Consider the following 21,286-nt stretch of genomic DNA (forward strand, 5'->3'; position numbering starts at 1 on the left):
TACAACTACCCTTTCAAGAATTTTTGAGAGAAAAGGAAGGTTGGAGATTGGCCTATAATTAGCTAAGATAGCTGGGTCAAGTGATGGCTTTTTAAGTAATGGTTTAATTACTGCCACCTTAAAAGCCTGTGGTACATAGCCAACTAACAAAGATAGATTGATCATATTTAAGATCGAAACATTAAATAATGGTAGGGCTTCCTTGAGCAGCCTGGTAGGAATGGGGTCTAATAAACATGTTGATGGTTTGGATGAAATAACTAATGAAAATAACTCAGACAGAACAATCGGAGAGAAAGAGTCTAACCAAATACCGGCATCACTGAAAGCAGCCAAAGATAACGATACGTCTTTGGGATGGTTATGAGTAATTTTTTCTCTAATAGTTAAAATTTTGTTAGCAAAGAAAGTCATGAAGTCATTACTAGTTAAAGTTAATGGAATACTCAGCTCAATAGAGCTCTGACTCTTTGTCAGCCTGGCTACAGTGCTGAAAAGAAACCTGGGGTTGTTCTTATTTTCTTCAATTAGTGATGAGTAGAAAGATGTCCTAGCTTTACGGAGGGCTTTTTTATAGAGCAACAGACTCTTTTTCCAGGCTAAGTGAAGATCTTCTAAATTAGTGAGACGCCATTTCCTCTCCAATTTACGGGTTATCTGCTTTAAGCTGCGAGTTTGTGAGTTATACCACGGAGTCAGGCACTTCTGATTTAAAGCTCTCTTTTTCAGAGGAGCTACAGCATCCAAAGTTGTCTTCAATGAGGATGTAAAACTATTGACGAGATACTCTATCTCCCTTACAGAGTTTAGGTAGCTACTCTGCACTGTGTTGGTATATGGCATTAGAGAACATAAAGAAGGAATCATATCCTTAAACCTAGTTACAGCGCTTTCTGAAAGACTTCTAGTGTAATGAAACTTATTCCCCACTGCTGGGTAGTCCATCAGAGTAAATGTAAATGTTATTAAGAAATGATCAGACAGAAGGGAGTTTTCAGGGAATACTGTTAAGTCTTCTATTTCCATACCATAAGTCAGAACAAGATCTAAGATATGATTAAAGTGGTGGGTGTACTCATTTACTTTTTGAGCAAAGCCAATAGAGTCTAATAATAGATTAAATGCAGTGTTGAGGCTGTCATTCTCAGCATCTGTGTGGATGTTAAAATCGCCCACTATAATTATGTTATCTGAGCTAAGCACTAAGTCAGACAAAAGGTCTGAAAATTCACAGAGAAACTCACAGTAACGACCAGGTGGACGATAGATAATAACAAATAAAACTGGTTTTTGGGACTTCCAATTTGGATGGACAAGACTAAGAGACAAGCTTTCAAATGAATTAAAGCTCTGTCTGGGTTTTTGATTAATTAATAAGCTGGAATGGAAGATTGCTGCTAATCCTCCTCCTCGGCCCGTGCTACGAGCATTCTGACAGTTAGTGTGACTCGGGGGTGTTGACTCATTAAACTAACATATTCATCCTGCTGTAACCAGGTTTCTGTTAGGCAGAATATATCAATATGTTGATCAATTATTATATCATTTACCAACAGGGACTTAGAAGAGAGAGACCTAATGTTTAATAGACCACATTTAACTGTTTTAGTCTGTGGTGCAGTTGAAGGTGCTATATTATTTTTTCTTTTTGAATTTTTATGCTTAAATAGATAAACACACAGCAAACTATAATAAACAACTGTTCTGACACTTTATAAAGGTAATTTGAGGTCTTGTGTGTAAGACTGAACAACAAAAAGGTTCAAACAATAAACACAAATGCACATTTTGAACAATATATACAAAATGGTCTATGCGTTTTGTTGTCCATTGATATGGTAAACGGTGCTTTACGCCGAGAAAGCAACAGTTGTCCAGTAACATTCACATGCAAACTCGTGGCGCAATCCTGATAGTTACACACTCTTTGTTTGAGCACGTGAGATTGTCATCAGAGGCTCTCCGTCTGCTCCTGCTGTCACTGCTCGCTGTGCGTAATGGCGCAGGGCACACTGAGTATGTACTAATAGTATGTGCTCATTGGAGCACCCAGGGGGCTATTCAAACGGGCCAACTAGTAACATATCACTCCTGAAAACAATCTTTGGCTTTTCACGTAAGGTAAATCTGCCCTACGATTAGATTTTTGGAAAACCATGTGACGGTGAACCAATTCCAACTGGACACTCACATTGCGCACGTCATCACACAGCTTCTATGAGGAGAACAAAGATGACAGTCTGTGGCGTTAACGTTTCAGCAAAAAAAAGAGTAAGCTTCTATCTCATATCATTAAAAAGTTATTTATAATTTAGTAAAGCTTGGTCTTAGCCGTCGTAAACGACGGCGTCGACCCCAGAGGTTAAACAGACATCACCTCTTTTTTTAAACCCTTAATGATCAGTATTTTACTGTATTTGTGAAAATTCTCATCTGTAAAATATAACTACGTATATTGTACAGTTTTTGGTATTATGGCTTTTCTGTGTTTAATCGAGAGTTATTTGTAAATTCTATGATTTTTAACTTATTTGTAGTGTTATTCATAATTCAATTTTGTTTCACATTTTACACATTATTCCTGCAAATTAAACATTACTCCATTGTTTTTCTTTTCACAGTTTTTTTATGTCGTGATTTCACAGGATTTCACTGTTAATTACACAGACTTTTTTCAACTGTGTGTTATCTCAGTTATAAAGTATAAAATATTTAAAATACCACCCACTATGAAGGGGACATTTGTCCACCCAGCAGTCAAAACTCAAAGATTTAATTTTATATAAAAAAAATTTAAAAAGTCTAAATGAGTACAAGTCTGCAAAAACTGACTTTTTCCTGAACCTGCCAAAGCCAAGAACAATTTAGTTTGAGTGAGTACATCTTTTGCTTCACAAACCATTTCACCTCTCTTGGCTCTTACACACACACACACACACACACACACACACACACACACACACACACACACACACACTAAACAAGCCTCCCATATGTGCACCTGCTTGACACCGTGAGGCAGAAATGAGATGTGACAGTTAAAGGAGGCTGAGCCGCTGAGGTGTGGCGGTGCGTGCTACATGTTCTGCGTTTCGTCTTTATTACAGCCGACACCTCAGCGACTCTACAGAAACAGGGTGAGAGTTCTGACCTCTGCATGCCAGTACCACACATGGTGATGTAGCACGCTCCCAGGCGGTTACACAGCTCCGAGGACACACACAGCACGCTGACACCCGACGGGTGACCTTGGGCGCTCGGACGCACATTGATGTACGACTGCATTAGTCGGCACAGGTCGTCCAGAGTGTTGAGCGGCCGCAGAAGCTACCAGGAGGACAGAGTCGAGGTCAGGTGGGTGGAAGTGAGCACAGAGTGACACACGTGTTACTTCAACAACAGTCTAATGCTGCATTCCAGACAAGTCAAAAAAAAAAAAAAAAATCAAACAGCACGTAAAGTCAAAACTGTTTGTTTCACTCAGTGTGGAAGTCAACATAAATAATCAGCCAACAGCCAAATAAAGAAAATATTTCCCTTCATAAAACTAAAATCAAATGTAGCAGAAATGAAATAAACCAGGCTACAATTACAGACTGATGTCAAAATGTGCTGCTGATTTATGGTGTGCACACTTGTGTGTACCTAATAAAGTGGCCAGTGATTCAGTGTGGGTAGAATTATTTCAGAAATTTATTTTAATGCACATTATATTGATAACTATAATGTTTGATTGTGATAATGTAATAATGTTCATTGTTCAGTCATTAATTTTGCAGCTGAAACACAGTTTTGTCTGGAAAGCAGCATTAAAATATCATTTAAACACGAGCAGAAGAAAAAAATTCACTTGTTTCTGATATTCAGTAGTTTCAACAGTGTAGCAATATAACAAAACAAAATAATGAAACTAGAAAGGCACCATAAGAGGGTGCACTTCTGCCAAGGTCTCACAGTCCCCTTTCGTTTAAATTAAACAGCAAAACAAATTCCAGTCAATATTCCACTTCAGTGGACCACTCGTGTCTGAAAATACATTTTTGCCCATCAGACCTGGATCATTATCTGGACCTGGACCAAAGTACATCTATGGGCAGACAATCATAGGATACACAGTGCATTTATTTTGAAGAAACCAATCAAAATGTCCAAAAATGTTAACCAAAGTCAAGTAAGTCCTATACAGGCCCATGAGGCACTCCAGGATCAGCAGCAGTGACACAAAACTCACAGAATTCTTCTTCGAAGATCAACAAATATTTATTCAGTCGCTCAGTCAGTGACATTTTTCTGCACTAAAGCTTCAATGGTACAAACAATGGGACAGATTTCATGTAGAAGTACTGTCCTCTATCGGCTCTAAGGCCCACTGGTACTGGTGCTTATCTCCAGATTCCCTATTGTGAAGTGGATGAAAGTCTCTCACTCCCCCTGAATGGGATGAAAGTCCAACTCAGTCTACAGCCAAAGCCGGTACCCATTAAAAGCTGGGTAGACTGGGACAATGCAGATGAAGTGTCTTTTTCCAAGGACACAGACATGTAGCATGACTGGAAATCAAACCCAGGTCTACATATTGGTAGCCCAACTCTTTAACCCACTGATCCACCTGCTCTGCACAGTCACCAAAGAGGGGAAATCGTGACTCTGCCCCCTGAACAGAAAACAGACCCAAATTGATTGGATCTTCCTTGACCTGTGGTCAAATCCTAGATTTAGTAACCCTCAGCTGCTCTCTTGTTTCAGTTAATTAGTGTTTCTGTAATACTATGAAAAGTCAGACAGACAGACACAGATTAAAACATGACCTTGATGGAGGTAATAAAGCAATAACACCATATCAGGGATTTGTAGTATTTGAAACAAGTGATTTTTTTTTTTTCATTGTAATTAAAAGGTTCCAGAACAAACTTTGCTCTAATCCTCAAATAAACAAAAGGATCTAGACACTGCGACTATATCGGCGTCATATTCACTTCTGATTACTGGAATCTATTTCAGCTACAGTCAAAGTTGACACACTACTATATTTGTTCTAGTCTATTTCCGGCTGACGATCAGAAGGAAACAGTGTTTAACAGAGATGTTGTTAGTCGGAGTTAATCGAGAGATCTTGAGGAGCTACTGAAGGTCTGTGGTGGTTTCACCTTACTTTTGAAATGCTTGGTTGAAGGTCTCTAACTTCAAGGCCCAGTATCTGTGCTTGCATTTATATTCAGTCACAACATTATATACAGATGGAAATACTTAGAAACAGATGAAATGCTTGCGTACGTGATCATAAGTGAGACTATTTACCTGGTCGATCTTCATAGCTGTGGTATTGGAGTCTGTGGGAAGATTCGACTTCTCCAAATAAAATGCCCTGTTGAGACAAAAACCATCTTCATTCTCATTTTCCCCACCATGTGGGAGTCAATAAAAAGATAAAAAATATAACATAATATATTCCTTCAAAATTATTAACACACATTCTACTACTTAGTGTTTCCTGGCATTTAATATGCACATATCTGACATTTTAAAGTTTCAGCCAACTTGGTTATTTAAAAACTTTAGTTTCTTTCACATACATGGGCAGTTTGTTGCTCTACATGCAACACTGTAGAAATAATGTAAGAAAATATTTAACAATGAGGGATTATCCCAAAAAAAAACCAACCTTCATCTCAAAAAAAAAAAAAACAGATCATTGTTTACTTGATATTTTGCTATTTATTTGCAAAAAAACCAGCTGCAATTTCCAGGAAAAACGTAATAAATACCATGCACAGTCCAGTGGTCATATCTCAGAAACTATTTGGAGCACAACACTGAAATGGTGGATTTGCCCACGAATATAACTGCATGGTATGATATGGTATGATCCAAAAACAATTGTATTTAAGATTATTGTCTGTAAATATTGTTTGTCAACCAGGTGATGGGACATTTATAGTACATGTAGTACTACGCATTTTTCTTAAATCTTGTGTTTATGCGTGTGAGCCTTTGAAGCTGACTGTCAGGTCAGATCTGGGAGCGCATGTCGGTGACGCACAGCGTAAAAACCACTGCACTACAGAACTGTCCTGGGTGCTGATCAGCAGACACCCGGGCAGAACTGGTCCCACCTGGCCTCCTAAAAGTAGGCCTCAATCCTCTGCAGCCAGGTGAAAGGTGGGCATGTCCTTGGCCTTGACCAGTATGTGTGGTGTTCAGCAGTGACAGCTGCGTGCTGAATGATGCTCAAAGAAAAGCACCACATGGCCAAAATGCCTCAGCTGATGTTCCTTCACAATGCAAGTAGCATAACTCATCTGAGTAACTGCGCTTCAATGTTATTACTTATAAATTATTAGTACATTCAGCACTCATGCAGCCAAGTTCTTTAGGGTTTTGCAGAAAACAATCTGGCAGACTCACACAATTCTCACCTCCATTGGAAAAGGCAGAAATTGAAAATGCATGAAAGAGAGCCAAACAGCTTTATTTCTGCAGCACCAGAACAAACTCTCCTTGTAAGGTGAGCTTTAGTGAGTAAGCCACTTGAGACTGTGACACAGCACAGCGCAGCGTACCTGAGTCTGCGGTAGTAAGCCTTGACCTTCTCTAGCGAGACAGCGTTGATGCGCTGCTGGAACTCCTCCATAGGGGTGTGATCCTGCTGGGACACTCCCTCAGGACGCTCCAGTGCTGGAACAAAGACATCAGCAGCACTCAGGTCAACACATAATTACACACACACACACACACACACACACACACACACACAACACAAAAATAGTTTTAAAGCTACAGTGTGAGGGATTTATTGACATCTATTGGTAAGGCTGCAGATTGATTTATGCCATTGCTTTGTTTTTGCTTCTTTGGCAACGGGGTTTCATGATCCCTTGTCTTCTCTAGTAATAAGCAGTATGTGCAATTCTCCACATCACAAAAATAAGCAAGCAAGTAAGTTCAGGTGTGTCCCTTTTAGGCTACTGTAATAACACGGTGGCCTCCATGAGATAAGAGAGGCTCATAGTAAGATCATGAAAACACATCAATTCATTGCTGCAGGTAAATTACACATTAATGGACAGATAGTTATCCACTAATAAACACCTCTAAATACTGCATACTGTAGCTTTAACAGTGGACATACAGTGATGCTAATGAGGACACTTGCTTGAGGACACACACACACACACACACACACACACACACACACACACACACACACACACACACACACACACACACACACTTTCCAAAAAATATTCCAAGGTCCCCAACTCTCTAGCCTGCAGGTGACACCAGTATCCTGCAGGTGGCGATGTTCATCCACATATTGCTAAAGCTGCAGCAGCACTTTGCTGTACTTTGAAGTCCATTAGAACAATATGAGCTCACACGCTGCCTTCGTGTTCCAACTGGCACTCGCCTGTGGAAAATGAATGACTAGCTATCAGACAGGAATGATGCATAATGCTATCCATTCAGACTGATGGAGCACTGCAGCCGGCGCAGGGAGGAAGGTGGAGCTGTTTAAATGGATGATAAAAGGTTTCAATCTAACTTCATTTTAAGTCTGACAAACCAAGAGTGGATCTGGATGAAGTTTCTGGATGAAGATGACGCTTTTGAAATAAGACACGTCTGAGTGTGAGCAGTTTACCTCAAGAATCAAGAAGATTTTTGGATCCGTTTAGTTTTTGAAGTGGTTCTTGAATGGGGGGGGGGGGGGTACAGTGCTACCAAAGGTCAAGTGACCAATAGAAGGGTGATATACAGCACCCCCTGAAAGTATTGCCCCCCTTGGTATTTCATACATTTTAATTTGTTTATGCCATTTCAAATACAACAACTAAATCAGGCTTGTCAACATAAAAAATTCTCAAATGATCTTCCTTAAGCTCAAACTCAAAATAAATTTCTACAACTTGATATAAATGATTTAAAAATATTAAAGCCAAGATGATGGGTTGCATAAATAATCAGCCCACTTTGGTATAATACCTGTAAATAATCAGTTTTATTGCCAGTTTTCTTCATACAAGTCAGGGGATGGATACATGAACATTTCCAAGTCATTGAATATGTCTTGAACTTTATTTACATCAATTATGAAGAAATACAAACAGTATGACACTCTACTGTAAATCTGTGTGGAGTAGACAGTTCTCAAAATCTGAGTGACTGTGCAAGAAGGAGAAGAGTGAGGAAAGCCACCAAGACACTCAGACAACCCAGAAGAAGTTACAAGCTTCTGTGGCTGTGATTGGAGAAATTGTGCACAGTGCATGTTTTGCATTTTGTATCACTGGTTATACAGCTTCATGATGAAGTGGAATAGAGGAGGGTTTTATTAAAAAGAAGACCTGAAAGTTCAGCTACAATTTGCCAGAAGGTACATCTGAGATGCAAGCCTGGATTTGATGTTTTGGTGAAAGCACTTTTGGTTGTCCATGGCAATATCTTTTCCTTCTGCTCCATGCAGCAGAGGGAGTGAGGAGCAGTGAGGGTTGAGGAGGAGTGGCTGAGGAGCAAAGCTTTGTCTAGGTCCTGAAGTGTGGTACTAATGTGACATCTAGTGGTAGAAAAATCATTTATAGCACTTTTAACAAATATTAAAGTATTATTTTGGGGGACTGTAGTATATGAGTGTTCTACTCCCAAAGGATTTTTGCATAATCAGACAATACATGATTTAAATTGTAATTTTGTGTTTTATCTGTTATTTGTCCAAATTAACTAGTGGCTGGGATAAGATGAACCACTTTGTATTCACCATGTTAACCACAACAGAAGTATTGTTTTGGACAAAAATCCCACACACAGGACCTTTGTCATCTGGCCCAGTCTGCCCAGTGTCTCACCTCTGGTGAAGAGGACGGTGTGGAGCTTGAGGCTGTTTCCATTCTGGAGCCGGCTAGGCAGCTCATTGAAGTGACAGCTGTCAAGGTAGAGGGTGACCCTCAGGGTCTGTCTGCTGCCCTCCACCTGGTAACAAACAGGCGTATCTGAAATACAACAAGGCAAAGAAGGGAGACATTAACACAGCCGCACCACCACGTTTCTGTCTTCAACAATGGGAGAATTATAAGAGCTCTGATGTTTGTTGCCTTCTGTTCGAGACCATTTAACATAAAAGTTTTGGCTAACAGAAAAAGGAATTGGTAAACTGTCAGAGTAATAAAGTTACACTGTGAGTTTACCATGGGTTTGCTGCAAATTATAGACCCCCCCCCCCACACACACACTGTTATAAAAACATTATTTCAGCAGCACACATAAATAGTGCTACAATAAAAATGTGGGTTTAATTACAAAAAAAAAGTCTGAGGCCAATATGCAATTTCAGCACAGCAGTTTGCCCAAAATTAATATTCCCTATAAAGCACTGGACATAAATAATTAAATGTTTTTCTATGTAAAGTATATTTCAAGATGAACAAGTTACTATGTGTGCTTATGTGCACTTTAATTTGCATTTTCACTGCGTGAGCACCAAAGCCCATCAAATATTTTCGGCATCCAAGTGCTGCCCTAAAATAGCAAATCCCTGCCTGATTCAGAGCTTTTCCCACTAAAGTGGGAAGTGAATGTAGAGCTTTTCCTTTGAGGGGCAATCTCTGCTGGCCAGACTGAGGTTTCTGAAAGGACAACTGATTCAGAACGCGGCCATCCTTTGTGTCTTGTTGGCTTTGAGGATTCCAGTCACCAAGAGCACCTTGAGTGAACGCCAGATACTGAGGCCCAAAATCATAGCAGTGATGTCAGAGACGCATTCAGCCACATCCTCATTTCAATCTAATGCAGAACTGCCACCAAATAAATGGCCACTATAAATGTGACAAGATTTTAGGGATGCAAACTCCTCGCCATCATCCTCCACCCCCCCCCCCCCCCCCAAAAAAAAACAAAAAACAATTATGCCACGAGCAGCACTCTAAAGTATTGGCACCACAATGGGAACTTCAGAAAACATTCATTCATTCTTTGTCACGTATCCTAGTGAAGGTTGTTTTGGACTGAAGCATTGCTGATGAACTGTTTTGTCCAATGGCACAGACAGATAATGTGACTGGGAACCGAACCCAGCTCTGCCGTGTACTCACATTGCAGCTAAGCTGAAACAAAAACCTATCCACAGGGTTGCGTGGAAGGAAGTAAGACAGTTATTTGAATTTTAGAAGGAGGCCGCTCCTTAAAATAAATAAATAAATAGAACCTGTTTACTCCTCCAATTTAGTGCATTTTAAATGGTAAATGGACTGCATGTATATAGCGCTTTTCCATCTGCATCAGACGCTCAAAGCGCTTTACAATTATGCCTCACATCGGGGTGCCTCACATTCACCCAGATGTCAGGGTGCTGCCATACAAGGCGCTCACTACACACCGGGAGCAATAGGGGATTAAAGGCCTTGCCCAATCCATAATCCATCATCAATCCAGCATTCGCTAACCAGCCAGCAGGTGGCAGATATGACTATGGGAGGAATATTGGACTAAGTTCGTGCATCATAGTTCAATAAATTTTAATGAGTGTTTCCTCATGACATGTTCTGTTAATTTGCAGAGTTACAAGATGATAGAGTTTATTGTTTTTGAGTTTTCCTGTTAAACTAGAGGGGCCGGACTCATTTAGCTATCCGTTTGTGCATTGCATTTCACAGGATGCGTGCATTGGGTCTACCAAAACTGAGAAATTTTTTTAAGAAAAGATGTGGAGTGGCTGCAACTTACTAGAAATATAACCAGATGCTAAAAATGCTTCAGAATAAAAAAAACTGGTGGGGCTTGAAATCAACATATGTGAGCTGTTGGCTCTATTAAAAGGCTCCAATGCTGTTTTCTCTGCTCAATGCGGGGGGTAGGGAAACTGTGTTTATATCTGGAAATCTAGTTCTACTGTGACATCTAGTGGCATAAAAATCATTTGCAGCACCTTCATCAAATATTAAAACATGTTGGAGGATGCAGTGCATGACTGTTCTACTTCCAAATGCTTTCTGTGTAGTCAATGCATGATTTAATTGATAATTTTGTATTTTATTTCAGCCAGTTTTAACTTTTAATTGAGTGGATCTCCAGTAATAAGAAAGTTTCAAACCTGCAACAGTAAAAAGGGAAGCTTTAACCTAAATAGTGACCATACATCCACAAAACAGAGCTTTATTCAGAAATGTTTAATCCACACAGCTGCTCCGGGGTAACAGGCCGCTGTGAACGCCACAGTCAGTCTTTGATGGAGTCTCTTACTTGCGACAAGACACTCGTCCTCCAGTTGCCTGAAGAACACAGTGACTTTGTCCAAGTCCAACAGGGCAGCCTTGGTGTCCTCCAGCATCGTCCGCTCCTCTTTCTGTCAGATGAGAAAACCAACATTAAGAAACGTCTGCAGACAGCTGCAGAGCCTGTGAGCCGGAAATACAGCAGGCGCTGCATTTTCATGTTTCCCGAAGATGCATTTAATAAAACTGTATTCCATCTATTTTTAAGAAATAAGAAAGTTGACTTCATATGTAAATGACTTTGTATCAGAGTCTTCAGAGGACAGAATCAAAGGAAGGGCTTTAACTCACCACGTGTGGTGCAAGTGTGGACTGGAAGTGCAGCAGCACGCCAATCACAGATATTTGCTCCAACCACTTGTGGCTGGTCTCCTTGCCGTCTTCCTGGTACTCGCCGGCGTTGTTGAACCGCACTCGCAGGGCCGCTAGCAGCTGCTCGGCCAGCGTGCACAGCGCAGCCGTCGCCACCTGGCAGAAGATCACATCTCGCCGCAGCTGCAGAGACGTATCTGGTGTTGGTGGGACAGACAGCAAAGAAGATTTTAGTCAAATTAAAGACAAAAAAGGACGGATGAAGGATGCAGAAGTACAAAAGGAAACAGGTGCAAAAAAAATGGAGCAGTAGGAGAGGAGATAACAAAACAACTCAAGATGGATTTATTTCATACAAGTTCAAATCTCTTTGCTTTCACTGTAATTAAAAATCTGCCTAAACATAATTTGAAAATACCATCTGAAAATTAGCACATCGCAACCTCCAGACCTGTCTGTTCATCCTTCCTCATTCAACATGGCCCGGAGCTACAACTGTGAAAACACTGTATTCAATTACCTCGGGTCCCCCGAGACAATACCTCACATTACCGAGCACCAGATGCCACTGCGCACTTCAAAGTGAGTGCAGCATCACGCGCTTCGACACCACCAACACGCTGGATGCTGCACAAACACGTGCAGGCAAACGGCTGCAGTCTGGACCAGACACAGAATTACTGCAGAGATGTTATTAGATCATGTTTGACGGATAAATCTAAATAAACTTGATATCTGTTAAGGTGAGTGGAGTGGTTTTATTCTTGCAGCCTAACCTGTTTTTAATAAAGTACAAGTATGCATTTCAGTGCTACAAATTAAAAGGAATTAAAGTAAGCAGTTATCCTGATTAGTTATGAGAGTAGCACCATTAACTTGCCTTCTACTGAGGCCTTAAACACCTGATATAGAAAAGAAAGCTTGGTTCTTCCCCTTTATATGACTCACTCGAAAATTTTACAGTTCCAGGGTGTTAAAGCTTTTCACTGCAAAATGTTAAGGATACAATGTTAATTTCACTGAAATTTACACCACACGTGTCACAGCTTAAATAGTGTTCAGTTACACAGTGTTAATTCAGTTGCGTGTTATATAGAAGCGTGTTTCACTGCTGCTGCATATTAGAATGTTGCAGTTTCAAATCCATCCTTTTTTCTTTCTGGGTGGAGTGTGCATGTCAGGTCTGTGTGAAATCAGTTTCTCTCCTTCCCACAATTCAAAGACATGGCTCAGGAAAACTGTTTTTTACACTTAGTGTTAAAAACCTAACACATTTAAAAGTGTTAAAATGACTTTAGGTTTGACAATTTTAAGCTTTACAAAAATTGTCTTTTTTAAATACTTTCAACCTTGTAATTCACAATTTGTATATGGGAATTTAAACTTTACTGTCTCCACCTTGTATGCAGCTCACTTCAAAGTACAGAATTTTCAATCCAGAAAGGCCGAATAAACCAGATGCTTGTGAATATCTGTTGTCACCAGTCATATTTTGAAATCTTGACAAAATTATTAAAAACTTCATGGCACTGCTTTCTTTTCTTTTTTTCTTTTGGTTTCCAAGGAAAGTATCCCAAGATAAGCACAAATCATTTGTACAAATACGTCAGTTATTGGACATGGAAAAATGGAGGAGTGGGGTACAATTAATTAAACCTAACAGCTAACGTTAGCGTTTCTAGCCTGCCGTAGCACCGTTTATCATAGCTAACAATATAGCCATTTCTGTTCTGTTTGGGAAGCTAACGTTAATACACACTTTTGTTTACATTTGTTATATGTATTTGTTAATACTGTTATTGTAGGGTTAAACTATGCTATTGTCCTTTATATGCTAGTTACTGGCTTTGTTTATCTTGTTGGCTAGCAAAGTACGGCTGGCTTATTAACGGCTAATTTAACAGTAGCACTTCTAGCTATAGTTAGCTTATTTTCGTTATTTACATTTTTATTTTACACGAGGAGGGGTGGTGGCCAAGTGGTTAATGCACTTGGTTTCAGTGCGGAAGGTTCCCAGTTCAAATCCCACCCCTACCACATTTCTCCGTGTAATGTGGAGTTGTGTCAGGAAGGGCATCCGGCGTAAAATTTGTGCCAATTCAACATGTAGATCCACCTTGGATTTGCTGTGGTAACCCCGAGTACAAAACAAGGGAGCAGCCGAAGGGGCTTACTTACATTTTTATTTTACATGGTGTAGATTTTTAACGATTCTTCAGTTTATGGCTTGTTTAATAGATATCAACATATAGTTGGGGTTTCCATTAGATAGCATATAGAATATGTATTTTGTCTTCCTATAGTAAGCTAGCAGGGTGAACTTTAGATTGATACCTAAAACATATTACAGTACATCATAGCTTCTATTTCTATAATAAAATAACCATATTCATAGTTTAGCCTACTAGCTATAATTTAATTTTACTACTAGTCTACAGACTAGGTATACGTATACTACAATCTTCTCCTGTATTAATATTTAGGTTTTAGAAGCTAACTCCTATAATATTATGCACTAACTATATTTCTTGTATATGTTGTTTATTACCTTGATTGTGTAAATATCACTTATATACATGATGTCCATTTTCGTATATGTCTTATGATATATGATTATGATATATCCATTTTCTTGAGCCACTTGGGTGGGTAGGGAGAGTTCCCATGGGATAAAAAAGTTTTTCAACCTACCATCCCAGGTTCTCAAAACCAGGCACCTAAGTGGCTCTACTCTACTCTATTCTACTCTTCTTTTTGGGATATTTAGATGTACCTTAGTATACACTAGTAGAGTTCTACCTTAGAAATGGAATGTATTATAGACATACCTTACTGAATTTTCATGGAGGTAGTGTTTTCAGTGCTGTTTGTTTATGAGCAGCACAACAAACAAAAAACACATCGATATCCGATAATTTGGTGGAGAGTTCGGCTTTGGGTGAAGAATGGGTTGATTCATTGTGTGTATATACTCAACAAAAATATAAACGCAACAGTTTTGGTTTTGCTCCCATTTTGTATGAGATGAACTCAAAGTTCTAAAACTTTTTCCACATACACAATATCACCATTTCCCTCAAATATTGTTCACAAACCAGTCTAAATCTGTGATAGTGAGCACTTCTCCTTTGCTGAGATAATCCATCCCACCTCACAGGTGTGCCATACCAAGATGCTGATTAGACACCATGATTAGTGCACAGGTGTGCCTTAGACTGCCCACAATAAAAGGCCACTCTGAAAGGTGCAGTTTTATCACACAGCACAATGCCACAGATGTCACAAGATTTGAGAGAGCGTGCAATTGGCATGCTGACAGCAGGAATGTCAACCAGAGCTGTTGCTCGTGTATTGAATGTTCATTTCTCTACCATAAGCCGTCTCCAAAGGCGTTTCAGAGAATTTGGCAGTACATCCAACCAGCCTCACAACCGCAGACCACGTGTAACCACACCAGCCCAGGACCTCCACATTCAGCATGCTCACCTCCAAGATCGTCTGAGACCAGCCACTCGGACAGCTGCTGAAACAATCGGTTTGCATAACCAAAGAATTTCTGCACAAACTGTCAGAAACCGTCTCAGGGAAGCTCATCTGCATGCTCGTCGTCCTCATCGGGGTCTCGACCTGACTCCAGTTGGTCGTCGTAGCCGACTTGAGTTTGGCTTGAGTTTCGCTGGCGTTTGGCACGTTGGAGAGGTGTTCTCTTCACGGATGATGCGAAGATGTGTTGCACTGCATGAGGCAAATGGTGGTCACACCAGATACTGACTGGTATCCCCCCCCCAATAAAACAAAACTGCACCTTTCAGAGTGGCCTTTTATTGTGGGCAGTCTAAGGCACACCTGTGCACTAATCATGGTGTCTAATCAGCATCTTGATTTGGCACACCTGTGAGGTGGGATGGATTATCTCAGCAAAGGAGAAGTGCTCACTATCACAGATTTCGACTGGTTTGTGAACAATATTTGAGGGAAATGGTGATATTGTGTATGTGGAAAAAGTTTTAGATTTTTGAGTTCATCTCATACAAAATGGGAGCAAAACCAAAAGTGTTGCGTTTATATTTTTGTTGAGTATATATACACACAATACATTTTATTTATAATGCACTTTACATATGACACCAAATCCCAAAGTGCTACAGTATAAAACAGAAGAACACAGAAGACTATAAATCAATGTAAAAACAATAAAACGGTAGCAATAAAATTAAATTAAGAGCGATGAAACAGTAGCAATTATTTAGCTAAAGGCAAGATTAAAAAGTTAGGTTTTGGGTCCTTTTTTAAAAGCATCCACCATCTGTGGAGCCCTGAGATGGTCTGGGAGGGCGTTCCATAGACGGGAGCAGCCACTGAGAAGGCCCTATCACCCATGGTCTTGAGCCGTGTCCTGGGCACAGCTAGACAGTGCTGTTGGCCTGACCGGGTCCTAGTGGAAGTGTGTAGTGTGAGCAGTTCAGTGAGGTAAGTGGGGGCCGCACCGTGGAGCCAGTGATGAGTGTGCAGGAGGACTTTGTATTGAATACGGCAGTGAATGGGGAGCCAGTGGAGGGAGTGAAGAATGGGGGTGATGTGCTCGTGCCTGCGCATCCTCATCAGGACCCTGGCAGCGCTGTTTTGGACATACTGGAGCTTTTGAATGCTCCTGCCAGAGATCCCGATGAGGACTGCATTACAGTAGTCCAGCCTGGAGGAGACAAAGGCATGGATGAGCTTCTCTGCAGCAGGGAGGGAAAGAGAAGAGTGAAGTTTGGAGATATTACGGAGGTGAAAGAAGGCAGTTTATATATATATATATATATATATATATATATATATATATATCAAGTTAATTTCCATTTGTTCCACTGGCAGATATTTACTTATTGCATGTTTAAAATACCTTTTTTCATGTGGGGACAAAAAATCTGCCAGTAGAACATGTCAAAACTCACCTGTTCAGATTTCTTAAAATAGGTTCTTGAAATAAGCTTTACTTAACTCTTATAAGGCAGTTTTACATCTTTAACAAATAACATGGCAGCTTAAAAACCTCATGGTGAGTCAAAAAAGCTGGTTTGTCTTGAATATGATTAAAAATGAGATACTTCAACACTTTCACTTAAAATTTTTAAAGCAGTGTTATCTGAAAACAAGTCCTTATATTAAGTTTTAATCTTTTTTAATATCTGTTTTAATCTTATTTAGAAAGAGAGAGAGAGAGAGAGAGAGAGGCTGTATGAACTTTTATTTAGATATAATTTTATGGTTGTTTGTTGTGATGATGTATGCCATTTTTAATATGTTGTTATGGTAAAACCAAAGGCAAATTGCCACATTGTGGACAATAAAGTTTTCATATTGGTATTCATGATTCTGTCATATTTAGTGCAGTTAGGTATTCAGAATAGAAATTAGACACTGTGTTCTGCAGCGTGCCCGTTTATATGAATCACCTCCAAACGTTCATGTTTGGTGAAAACTGGCTGCTTTGTTTTTGCCGAATGCAACAAATCAAAAAGATGTAGTTGGACACAACCTCCTCAGCAGACGGGTGTGAAACCAGGAAAACTACTGACGTTAAATACATTTTTGTCATCTTTAAATTGAAAATTGATGCAAAGCTGATCCAATAAACGTGACACATTGGAGTTGTAAATTCTTCATTTCTGCTTTGGGACCAATTTCTGTTGAGTCAGCCTGTCTGACCTTTCCTCTAAAGTGACTTTTATCAATCCAGACCATCAGGACCTCCTCAATCCAAGCATTAGGAATAAAATCTGACTTCTTTCATTCTCTACCTGTGCACTTGAGCAGAGCCAGAAGCAGCTGGTTCTTTCCATCTGCAGAGAAGGGAAACGAGATGTAATGAGTAAATAATTTTGCACAGCCACGTAGCAGGAGTGTGTGTGTGCATGTGTGTCTCACTAACAGTCCACAAATCTCTGCAGTCCCTCTACCAGGGATTTGATTGCGGTGGGAAGGTTCCAAGGGTCCTCCAGGATGTTCTTATGGATGTCAGAGCGACACCGTACGGTCCAGTCCTCTGTCTGGCAAAACTCTGTTCGCATAAAGCTGATGACTGTGTGAATGTGCAGATGGTGTGTTTTCACAGAGTCATGATGGCACACAAACACAGAAACGTGCACAGACTGCAGTCAACACATACCTGGATGGCTGTGGTCAGAGTAAAAGTGCTTGGTTTCTTCACAGGCCCTGGTCATGTCCGAGCTTTTGAGCAGGCTGTTGATGGAGTCAACCTGTGCACGCGGATAAAATCACAAGAGAGCGAAAGGTGTCAAAGAAAGGAAGCAGTGAGCAGATAAGAGAGAAAAGGAGGACGTGACTACATGTTAAAGAGGTCCTTGTAGCAGCAAGGACTAGATGTAAAATGCTTTGGAAATGGCCTTTACACCAAACTTTACACTTTACTTTACACCAAACACATTTTAGTCGGTCATCATCATTTAATGAAATTCCATGATACAGAACATTTGGACCTTTAAGTCCAAATTGGACCACTGAGCCACAGATAAAGACCAGGCTTTACCTCTGCACCACAGCACGTCTGAATGGCCTTTAGCCAAAGTAGAAAAGAGAATAACTAATAAACTTCATAGACTTTTTAATGAGCTGAAGGTGCATTCTCTCCACTGTCAACTCCAAGTTGCTTCTGCTGCATGTCGAAAGAAGAAGACTGGTTCAACTTACCACTATGGTCAGGTGACGGGCAATGAGCTTCAATCATATAACAAAGTTAAACATCAGTGATGAAGCTCACAAAATGATACTGTCATATTGTCTTGTATGAGGCCCGTTGGTGCAGGTGCTTATATCCAGACTCCATAGCATGACGTGTATGAGATTCTACAACTCCCCCCTTTACAGGACACCAAAGCTAATACCCATTTACAGCTGGATGGATTGAGACACTAGAGGTTAAGTGTCTTGTCAAAAGACAAAGACAGGGAACATCAAACCCAGATTTACAGGTCATCAGACCAGCTCCTTAACCAGTGTTCTACCTGGTCGTTATATGTATCAGTGGTCGCAAATCTTTTGTAATGAAATACCTGAATTACCAAACTATTCAATGTCTGTACATATATTTGACAAATATGATGCATGAAAAAATGAGATGGATGAAGGGAGGATTACATATGGAGAAGGCTGGGCCGTCCAAGGAGGAGATTTTACAAGAATGAGGCAATCTTGATGTGGCTCAGGGGGTCTTCAAGTGGCAAACTCTCCACCCAGTACTTTCTATAGCATGCAGGATCCTGCCTACTTATATTTTTCCCGTCTCCTGACATCACTGTGCCAATTTCAACTTTGTTCGCCTGTTGTAGCGATGCTAGAAGATGAGGACATGCTCACTACCACTTACTCCCAAGTCTGCTTCACCTCAGGGAGCTCTGAAGGCTCACTGCTGCCCTTTATAAATGAGCTGAATGCATGCATGCTTTCATGTTTTGCATGCAGATCCATTTCCTTGCCAGAAAACCTCTCACTTCTCTAACCTACTGAGTCTGACTCTTAAAAGGAAAGATGGATGTCATTCTGATTGTTTTAACTGATGTTACACCCAAAAATCTACAGTTAATTTACTAAATACCATGCCTTTACACACTGCACCATACTCTGTGGTCACATTACATGCCATGTAAATAGCAAAGCTAAGGATTGACATGCCCCAAATGCGCTTGTGCTATGCACTCCAGACCATGCACTGTGGATGGCTTAAATACAGCCTTAAATGTGAACAAACAGACAGATTTCAGCACACAGGAGGACCAGGCATTTGCTTTCTTTCATGAGGCCAAAAAAAAAAAAAAAAAAAAATCCTATTACCTGATGACCCTGTTTTTGCCATAGACCCTAATGACCAATCAGAATGCATGTCTTTGCAAGCACAACCATTCTGAATGAAGACAACACTTCTATTAGGGTAGCCCTGAGGAAAGATGACGTCTATTAAAAACATGTACATTAGGGTCTGCTCCTTTCTCTTCCCCTGACCAAGGTAGCGTCTCTACATCCGGAGTTAGTTCACAAGGGTCGGTCTGTGGCTGCCCACTGCTCCTAGTGGTTGGATCGTGTCTAACTGTAATTAAGATGGTTAAATGCAGAGGACAAATTTCATTGTATGTATGTACAATGACAATAAAGGCGCTTCTACTTCTTCTTCTTCTAAATGTGATCATGTACCTGAAGTAATAATGGTGCTGCCTTTCCTGGGAAATTATATGAAATGTCAAGTGTTTGAAGAGCACCACCCATCATTCGATGCAATGCTATACAAAGTTACGATGCACTGTAACATCGGCGAGGTATCACTGAATGTGACATCGCAGATGGGGTGGAATCTGGAGTAAAAACAGTCGAGTTTCATTGGCAGTCAACCTTCTACTGATGCACAAAGGAAAACAATAGATACATTTCAAGTACTCATCTCAAAAGGACACATTGTGTTAGTGAAGAAAATACATGTGTGTGCCTGCTTTGAAATATTAGAACTTTTAACTTTTTTTTTTTTTTTCATTGGCCTCACATATATTCAAAATCATGCAGTACCATGCTACACCAACAGGGTAAATTCAGTTTTCCAACCAGGCGTTCTTCTACTACATTTTCACGTATTGGCATGTAGCACTGCCCCCCAGTGGTGATGCACAACTGTAAAGACAAAGAGCCACGCAAGAACCTGCAAACATCGGTGACCATGACGCTGTGGAAGTGAAACAAAACAACAGCTTTTAGAAGAAATTCAAACTTTCACTTCTGAATCCAGTTGGCTACCTGGTTGAAAAGGTGCTCAAGGCAGCCGTGCAGTTTGTCTTGTTTGTCTGAGGGAATCCTCATGTCACACGGCAGCTCGTCCCCTGGCAAAAACCATCACATGACAAGTCAAGGAGAGATATGCAAATGTTTTTGACTTCACTCATTAACCAAATTTTTGCCTAATCTGTTTTCAAACGTAAATTTTCATGCATCAAACGAGAGGATGAACAGAGGAAATTTACTACAACATTCCTCACGGTGACGCTGTGCGAGCGCTAATGCTGAACAAAAACTAAAAGTGGTGGATATGTTTCTCACTGCACAACTATGCTGCTGCAGCAGTTAGGAAATATTGTGTGTAAAATATCCGTCGCCTCCTCGAAATTCTTTCTCTCTGTTCTCAAAACATGACAAATGATCAACATTATCACAAGTTGAAGAGCTGCCACAAGTCAGCTAATTCCACTCTAACACAAACATCCGTTTTAGTTCATGTCTTTATTTGACACACAGGAAGCGTGTGTGAGCTTTAAACTGGATTACGTTGTTTATGTTGAATTCACTTAGTTACAGGGTTTTCTGATAAATATTTGGATGCTACAAATGCTTTATTGATTTGGCTCCAGACTGCAGCAGACTGAATCTGTCATGAAGCAGTGATTATGAAGTTAAAGCACTGAGTCCCAGTCTTATGGTAGTTTCTTGGTGTTATAGTCCATATTAGATGAAGACAGAACTGTAACCATACGAAATTATTCTTATTTCTATTTTTGACTACATTTTTCCCCAGATATTTGGAACAATACAGGGGTATCTGGGGAAAATGTCGCCTTATGATTTTCTGGGTCTAAGCCAGGGGTGGGCAACAAGGGCCAAGACCGTGCAGACTTTCCTTGCAACCAATCACCTCAGCAGGTGGGTTTGCTGATGAGCTTTTCCCCTGA

The 21,286-nt window shown here is 40.3% G+C and overlaps 1 protein-coding gene across 7 annotated transcripts in view; it reads right to left on the reverse strand.

Annotated features, from left to right (window-relative positions):
• prex1 (phosphatidylinositol-3,4,5-trisphosphate-dependent Rac exchange factor 1) overlaps positions 1–21,286 on the reverse strand; it is a 275,267-nt gene that overhangs the window by 26,595 nt on the left and 227,386 nt on the right. For 2 of the 7 annotated variants that reach the window (XM_034173311.1, XM_034173314.1), the window contains exons 28-38: positions 20,361–20,443; positions 17,731–17,821; positions 17,494–17,622; positions 17,363–17,404; positions 11,556–11,773; positions 11,233–11,335; positions 8,844–8,987; positions 6,561–6,675; positions 5,299–5,365; positions 5,153–5,197; positions 3,152–3,327 (exon numbers count right to left, since the gene is read on the reverse strand). In XM_034173311.1, the coding sequence (XP_034029202.1) occupies positions 3,152–3,327; positions 5,153–5,197; positions 5,299–5,365; positions 6,561–6,675; positions 8,844–8,987; positions 11,233–11,335; positions 11,556–11,773; positions 17,363–17,404; positions 17,494–17,622; positions 17,731–17,821; positions 20,361–20,443 (1,213 nt within the window). Of the gene's footprint in view, positions 1–3,151; positions 3,328–5,152; positions 5,198–5,298; positions 5,366–6,560; positions 6,676–8,843; positions 8,988–11,232; positions 11,336–11,555; positions 11,774–17,362; positions 17,405–17,493; positions 17,644–17,730; positions 17,822–20,360; positions 20,444–21,286 lie in introns of all 7 variants that reach the window. The other 5 variants (XM_034173310.1, XM_034173312.1, XM_034173315.1 and 2 more) reach the window with 3 other exon arrangements.

Source organism: Thalassophryne amazonica, chromosome 6 (assembly GCF_902500255.1).
Source record: "Thalassophryne amazonica chromosome 6, fThaAma1.1, whole genome shotgun sequence".
In the NCBI taxonomy this organism is placed as follows: domain Eukaryota; kingdom Metazoa; phylum Chordata; class Actinopteri; order Batrachoidiformes; family Batrachoididae; genus Thalassophryne; species Thalassophryne amazonica.